Source organism: Lingula anatina, chromosome 8 (genome assembly GCF_051362555.1).
Source record: "Lingula anatina isolate TDL-2025a chromosome 8, LinAna3.0, whole genome shotgun sequence".
Classification (NCBI taxonomy): Eukaryota; Metazoa; Brachiopoda; class Lingulata; order Lingulida; family Lingulidae; genus Lingula; species Lingula anatina.
The window spans coordinates 18,344,329-18,352,517 of record NC_141774.1 but is presented as its reverse complement, the minus strand read 5'-3'; the positions used below and the strand labels follow the sequence as shown (position 1 = coordinate 18,352,517).

The 8,189-nt window shown below is 35.2% G+C and overlaps 1 protein-coding gene across 2 annotated transcripts; it reads left to right on the top strand.

Moving 5' to 3' along the window:
- Positions 1 to 79: 79 nt before the first annotated feature.
- LOC106170485 (F-box/WD repeat-containing protein 5) lies at positions 80 to 7,835 on the top strand. Of its 2 annotated transcripts, none has more exons than XM_013550368.3 (10): positions 80 to 217; positions 587 to 657; positions 1,526 to 1,698; positions 2,272 to 2,449; positions 3,026 to 3,197; positions 3,492 to 3,655; positions 4,041 to 4,129; positions 4,492 to 5,586; positions 6,252 to 6,467; positions 7,121 to 7,835. In XM_013550368.3, exons 3-10 carry the CDS (start codon positions 1,532 to 1,534, stop codon positions 7,341 to 7,343), a joined length of 2,304 nt encoding a protein of 767 aa, XP_013405822.2. In that variant the 5' UTR covers positions 80 to 217; positions 587 to 657; positions 1,526 to 1,531; the 3' UTR covers positions 7,344 to 7,835. The 2 variants fall into 2 exon arrangements, with proteins under 2 accessions (XP_013405822.2, XP_013405823.2); XM_013550369.3 differs by having other exon boundaries at positions 180 to 221.
- Positions 7,836 to 8,189: the final 354 nt, after the last annotated feature.

Genomic DNA, 8,189 nt, shown 5'->3' with positions numbered 1-8,189 from the left:
CCAGACGGGCTCACTTTATTCTTGGTCAATTGATGATCATTCAGTAATACAGTCCATAATATTCGAGTATAACTTAAACATTCATCCCATGAAAAACAAAAGTGAAAAATTAAGAGACTGTCTACTTGAAAGTGTTCCAATGCGAAACTGACATCCGGGATATTTTCAAGATGTCTGCCTCCAGGTGTGGGGATTGCCACTTCTGACTGTCTTTTTCGTAAGTCAGTATGTGATTTGTTTGAGGGAATTATAGACAATATTTTAAAAGTAATATAACAAAACACAATTCAGTCTATCCATAAGATTGCTTTCTGAATATTAAAGTTTAATGATAACTAAGGTATTTGCAAAATTATAGCTTGACTTTGGACCTGACCCAGGAAGGAAAGAACGCGCATGAACTTAGAATAAAAGAAGGATTAACCAGCACGCGGTACTGCCAGCATGTGTCTCAGATTAAGGGTACCATCGTAGATGGTCAGATATCTGACCAATACTCATCTGATTTGATGTATTCGAGTCGTGCTTTGGCCTGTACAATTTGGATGTCGATATTCACATTATATTATTTATCAATTTACTTCAGTTTGACGCGAGGATTGAAACACAACTGACAGCTCCATCCTGTCCTGATAATTCTACTGTTACAAGAACGAGGTAGGTTTAGAAATTGGAGAGAATTCACCAAAATGTAGTTTATTTTATCCTTCATGACTTCATGACATAAATATGCACAGCCTCGTTTATGTTTTCGCTTTTTTAATACACTATTAAAGCAATGCCTCATATGACTCCTGTGACTTGAAACAAACCCTGAAGGCATCCTTAGGTTCAGAAATGACAGCATACAGCTCTATTATCAACATGGCTCTCCCTTTTCTGGTAAACAGCAGATTGAGTGGGATAATATAAGGGTTAATCCGTTGTGATAGTCCGAAGGTTCATTGGTCTGAATGTTTGCAACATTTTATCAATTGATCCAAAAGAGGGTTGGGCGAAGTTTTATTGTGAACATTTGGAAAATGAAACTATGCTTCGATATAAAAGAGATCAATTTCCAGTAGGCTCTGAAAAAATTTAAGGGATCATAGCAACTCTTTAAGATGCATATTTCACATAAATACATTGTAAACAACTAATAGAAATGTAATAAATTGTAAACAACTAATAGAAATGTAATAAATTGACTTTTACCACCAAAACAGCAGTTAATTATCACAATTATTCTGAAATATGTTTTTGTCATCAGATCAAGTTCCATCAGATCACAAGCTCTCCATAGATGACTACCCTCTGTAATAATCTCTGAAGAGATTATTACAAAAACCAAACTTTTTGGGGAAAAAAAGGTGTAAATTTCAGAATGGATTGATCATTCTTTAAGCATTGGTAATTTGGGGAAAATTGTTGCTTACCACAGGAAAATTCATTTTTTGGCCAAAACAAACAGTTGGTATCCCTTTAACTAAGGTTTGCTTGATGAACAGACTGCTTCTAAAAGGATTTTGTTGCCTGTCGATTTCAGTGTAGTATGAGCATTTGGAAAAGAATCCCGCATGGTGTGCTGCTGCACATATTTTCCTACCTCCCTGGTCTAGATATCATACAAGCTGGGCTAGTCTGTAAAGACTGGTATAAAATCTCGCAGGATGAATTCTTATGGAGAGAGATTGTATGTTGTAAATGGAATGTCAAAGGGTAAGGCAAAATATTTCTACTCAATTAATTTTTTTAGGGAGTCTTATTTTTTCCTTATTATTGTAATTTATGGCTATTTGTTGTTTTAATTATTCTTAAACAGTATTATTTTGAGATTAGATATATTCACATACTTTGCTGTTATTTCACTTTTTAAAAATTATCCCAATTTTAGTCACTTCCAAAAAAGACTTATGTCCATTTCAGAACTTAGTCCTTTATTATCATTTTTTTTTAAATGATATTCTTTATTAATTTTCTAAGTCTTTATAACTCTCAAAGAAATCTGCAATATTATCAGGAGAATACTAAGTACTACAGTATAATTTTATAGTAATTCAATATGATGCAAAAGAATATTGAATATTCAGGGGCAGATTGAGGCCATCTTCTGGATGAGTACATTGATGGGTATCTAATTTTTTCCATCAGAAGACTAAAAAATAGAGGATAGATCAACAAAGATAATTTGGAAGACTGTCAGAAAATATCTCTGGATCTGCCCCTGATATTAAAAATCCTCCAAAAAGTTCAAATATCAATGATTAAAAAAATGCATTTATTTCTACCCAGGAGTCCCTCACTACCAGAGGGCATCCCCTCCTGGAAGGATGAGTATCGCCGGCTGTTCTATCATGTTCCTGACATTTTGAGTGAAGAGCTCACCCAACACACCGATGAGGTGCTCTATGTCTCTTTTGCTCACTGCGGAAAATTTTTTGCCACCTCTTCAAAAGACGGGCACGTTAAGGTAAGTTGATTTCTGATCAGTGTCAATTTCACTTCTCAGAGAAAAAATTATAATAAGATAAAGGTTCTGAAGATATACTGTATATGTCCTGTGTATGTCCATTACAAGAGCTAGACAATAATTAAGATTTAGAACTCAAAAACAGGTAATACTATAAAGATAACCATTATGGAATATGTCAGTGGTATTGGTGAACCCAAGTTTGTGATTAAATGAAAGATCTTGAAATTTCCATAAAAATTAATTATTATATTGCTATATAAAAGTGTACATAAATTACTGAGATTTGGATCACGTAGGTTTTTTTCTTTGAGTTTTTAGATAATAATACCTATTTTTAAAAAAAGTAAAAAAAAAAAAAAAAAAAAAAAAAACGGTTTTATATACAAGAGATGTTTATTATATCCACTGCTTTATTTGGCTTGAAGCATGGGGTACCCTATCTCTTTTGAACAAAAAATCAATATGCTTGTACAATAAACCCTACATTCCAAAGACGTATTCAACAGGTTGCCCAGTTTCTTTGAAATATAAGGCCAATATGTGACAATATATCGTATTCCATTATTTCCTTAGGTTTGGAGCGCTGAATACCCCATCTCTTTGAAATATAGCATCAATGTGCGCGACACAACCATGAAATTTCCGCAGTTCTCCAAGTTCAACCACGATGACAGCTTAATACTCGCTGTGGGACCACAGTCCAACGAATTTGATGGGATTATTGTGGTCTATAATATAAAAGCAGGTAACTCCACATAATTAGGCATCAGAAGAATGTTCAAGTGTCATTGTGTCCATTTGGGAAGACATTTGGTATAAACCAATGAAAAGATGTCCAAATTTTATGGCATTGAAAGATTATCTCTCATATTTTCATAATTCAGATTTTTCTGCCAATGGAATAATCTTTAGTTTCTGAATTTCCATCTTTTCAAATCTCCACCAGTGAAATATTCTTTCTCATATAAAGTAAAAAATTTTAACAATATTTTTGACCAGTGAGATCCTCTGTCTCATATACCTCTAACTGCCATTTCAGCTGGTGATCATCTACAAGTACCCCAGTTGGTGTGGTTCTATCCCAACTCTCCATTTGACATGTATGGTGACTTCTATCTGTCTCCATACTTGGACCAGGAGTTTATGTTAACAGGGGAACTTGGGTGGTCAGCCAATAACTCCTCACAGGTCTTTGTGGCCAAGGTATTAGAAAGTAGTCTGTTTCTGATTAATTGATTACAAGTTTTTTTCATAGTTTCTCACTGAGTCTAAGAGTAATTTTTGCCATGTGATTATAATTTCTGATCACAATGATAAAAAAATTAGTAAAGATGAAGTATTCAAAATGTATTAATCAATTTATTTTATTACAATTTAATAGGCCAAAAAGGCTTATTTATTTACCATCCTTTCGTTTAATATTGACAGTTTTGAATAGGTTTTACATATGGAATTTCCTGAAATGAATAATATCTAAAATACGTATTGCACATCAAGTGATAGGATAATGTCATTAGCTAATAAATTAAAGTCTTAAAACAGTTTGGAGCAAAATGTTAAAAAAATAACATGTATACTACTTTTTTAGGTGAATAAAGATGAAAAGTTTGACTTTGAAATGTCGGACTGGCAGCAGAGGAGAGTGATGTTCTGCTACAGTGAAGGTTTTGCCTCCAGGTAAAATGAGAGGCGGTAAAAAAACTCTAGGAATTATTGTAAATACATAAAAGATTCAACATGTGGTGTTTTATGTTAACTTATTTACTGTGTAAATTTTTGAAATAACAAATTGATAATAAGATAGTTTGGCATGAGAATGATATACAGCCAAATGCCTGCTCCACAGTATTGCTGTAAGGTATTCTAACATTTTGTCAGATGTGTCTGTACATATAGCCGTCACCTGCCTCTGTCGTGGCCATCGTCACCCATTTTTGTAAATTGAGCTTTTCATACAATATCAGGTAATGCTTTCAACATGAAACTGAATCCGAGCTAAATTTATTTTTATAACTTCAACCAATGGTCTTATTTACTAGGTATCTGATGTTTGCCGATTGTCATGAAGATGAAGCTGCCTCAAAGAAATCCAAACAAGAAACAGAAAGTTCCCTAGATGCATCGTGCAACATGGCTGCATCTCGTGATCACCATAGTAACAGGAAACAGAGGCTGGGACCGGAAGTAGACTTTAAGGATATTCATATACATTTACACACAGGAGATGAGCAGCTGCAAGCTGTTGGGGGCAATTCCTTTTATCTGAGTCACTTTGAAAACAATGCAGGTCATGCGGACCTAGATCCAACTCAGATTGACTCACATTCAGGACACAGTGACCCAAATTCAGGGCAATGTGACCTTCATTCAGGACAGGTTGACCTTGTTTCGGTTGATAATAGGCAGGAATTGGCAAAAGAGGGTGCTGATTTAGGAGAGGATAACAGAAATTACCTATTTCATTTATATTTTCAAGAAGAGCATGGAAATAAAGATGCATCCCAAATTGATGAATCCACATCTCAACTTAACAGAGAGGTGAGCAATCCTTCTGGTGGCAGCGGATGGGAAAGGGATGTGGTCCAGACAGTGCCGCCATCTTGTGGTGATGTTCATGACACAGATTGGGGAAATTACATGCCAGCGTGTACAGAAGGCCCATCTGATCCATCAGTATCGGAGGTCAGTCATGATGCCCAAACAGACTCATCCATTAATCAGTATGGCCTTGCAGGGTCACAGTTAGACCAGAGGCAGGCTGTGGAAAAAGATGTTAAAATTAACGGAGAAGACATAAGGCAGCATTTGGGTTCAGAACAGGATTTTCTTGGCTGTTTGGAACGTGAGGACTCGGACAACAGCTCTATAGATGAACTGACACAAGATGAGCTGGCCAGGCTGTACTGGCAGCGGAGAGATGCTATGAAAAGTAATCAAAAATATCTGATCTTCACAGCTGGGACGCAGGGGTTTGTGCCGCATCAAATTGGTATAAAGAAAATAGACGTTGGAGTCGAGACGGGATTGTACTTGGACGGGGAGCTAATTCACTTCTTGGAGGAAGATTCCTCTCCTGATTACATGTTCCAAATGAAGGGACAGATTATAGGACTTTGTTTATCTCCAGACCAAAGGTAAGGATCAACAAGGAGCCATGGGGCCAGTTTCACTGAAGACATAGAGCTCATGGGTGAAGGTTTTCAGGATTATGCCTGATTTTGGGATTTTCAGTCACTGTTTTGATAGGTTTTTTTTTTTTTTTTTTTTTAATGATCCAAATGTGATAAGGAATTCCAAGCTATGTTTTTGGAATTTTAGTTTTAAATTTACAACTTTCACCCATGCAATTGCCCAACAATGAAACTGATTCCATTATGAATAATTTTCTTTTATTGTATGTTTTCCAGTCTGTTTTATGGTATTGGCTCCTCTTAGTTAACATGAACAGTAGTTGTTTGTGTTGATTATAAGATAGCAATAATATATTACATTTCCTTAAATTTTATTTTGTCAGAAAAACAGTGGAACTTGCATTACTTTCTATTTGGAATTATTTTTGAATCTGGAGTATCAGTTAGAAAGTAATAAGTATTTCATTGCATGCTTGGTAAGCCCCTCCCCCCCTTCCCTCCTCGAGAAATATTTTGTTTTAAATCTGGAACAGCAGCCAAACCACCTAGCCTGGTTGCGTTCAGTAGCAACCAAGTGAAATAGGTTATGGTAATGTTGAGCTCTGATTATTACCATAATGATTTTCTATCTCTAGGCTTATATCATTAATTGTTCTCCATTATCCTAGATTTCTTTATGTGAACATCCGTTCCTGGCGATCAGACTGCCACCTGGTGAGGGATGACACTTGGATACCACCAATAAAAGAAGAGATAGACATGCATGTAATTGACCTTGTCAAGATGAAGGACATTGGGGTTCTCTACAAAGGTCATCGGGGGTTTACGCCAAGTGAAGACTGCTTTTACATATTTTTGGATGTTTGTGATAAATATGTAGCTAGGTGGGTAGATGTTTATCTTTGCGGGTATACTGTATGTGTTAGTAGGTGTACCCTCTACCAGGGCCACAGTTATTATTGTGGACTTTTTTTTGCTGATGCGACATCATACCAAAATGACTGTCTATTTATCTAGAGACATAACTGTGAAAAATTAATCTGTCACCCTGGTAGAGGATATTAGCAGGTGTGCGTGTGTGTCTGTGCGCGTGCCTGCGTGCGTGTGTGTGTTACATGTATGTTTTTTGCGTGCATTTGTCAGTGTTCATAAATGTGTTTTTGTGTGTTTATACCAGTATGTGTATTTAATTGCGTGTAAATGTACCTGCAGACATACTTAATATCAGATATGAATTGATAAGAAATATTTTGCATGTTGTTTGACAGAAATTAGCAGTTTTGAGAAGTGAAGAAGTCTTTTTTGAAGAAGTAATAATCTTTTTCTAAAAAAATCATAATTATTCAGTTTGTAATTTTGAACAACTAATGGTAATACTTATAGTACTGTAACATTATTACTATGAGAAAAATATACTAGATGTGTCAGTATTTTTTTTTTTTTTTGCATGTACTGGGGTATGTGGTTGTTGATGAATGTAATTATAATTGTTATGTACAAATCTAACTATAAACCTTTTCACTTCCTTCAATTCTAGTGGATCAGAGGACAAACATGCATACCTATGGGACAGAAACTACTATTGTAAATTGGCCAAACTCCCTCACGACAACGTGGTGAACTGCGTTGCCTTCAATCCTGTGGACAGAGAGATGCTGGTGACTGTTAGTGACGATTTTAAGGTCAGAGTCTGGAGGTCAGGTATCAGGGAAAGAGAGTTGAAAGGTGACCCCTGGCCTAGAAAAGAGACTGCAGTTTAGATGTTTTACAGTTGGTAATAAGTCCAAGGTCAAGGACAGATAAAAAGGTCTGCGTGACCCAAAAAAGACTAAATTCTTTGCTACATAGCCTATTAAACATGCCTATTAAACATACAAAGAATCAGCTTTGTTTTACTGGATAATAATTTTGTTTCTTATATTAAGCCACTTAGTTTTGAGAGTTGTAGTCCGAAAAGGGCAATTTTGAAAAACAAAAAATAAAATCCCATAAATTATAACAAGTTAATCAGTTATATGGCATTGCTACAAAATTTAGTTGTCATATGTATTGAGTAATTTACAATATGAAGAAGTATGGGCTAAAACATGCCCATAATAAGCTATTAAGGCATGAGTGAGAGAGCTAAGTTGGATCCAGATTTGTATATATTATTTTTGTGGCATTAGTAATGCCATTTACATTACATATAATGAGAGAACACCATGATAATAAAGGGCTTTGTTTCCCAGTAGTTTTTTCCACCTTGTGACCATTTTAGTTGAGTCTTGAGTCTTAAGCTAAATATTTGTGTGCCATATGTTATCATTCCTTCATTATTGTGACTCTGTTACGAGTAACAGATTGAAATGGGTTTTGAATTGTGAATATTAGTATATATGACATTAATGTCAAAAGGGATAAGAAATTAATGACACTTAACAGACGAAAACAGAGTCAGAATGCTGTAACCATATGCTTTTTACACCATTTTCGTGAAGGTTCATTGCAATGTCATTTTGAGCTTCCACCCCAGAACTTTTACTTGTACAGGAATGTTAATCTGTAAACATTTATTGAGTGTTCATTTATAATTCTGTAAAATATAATTTATGTTAAAAAAAAAA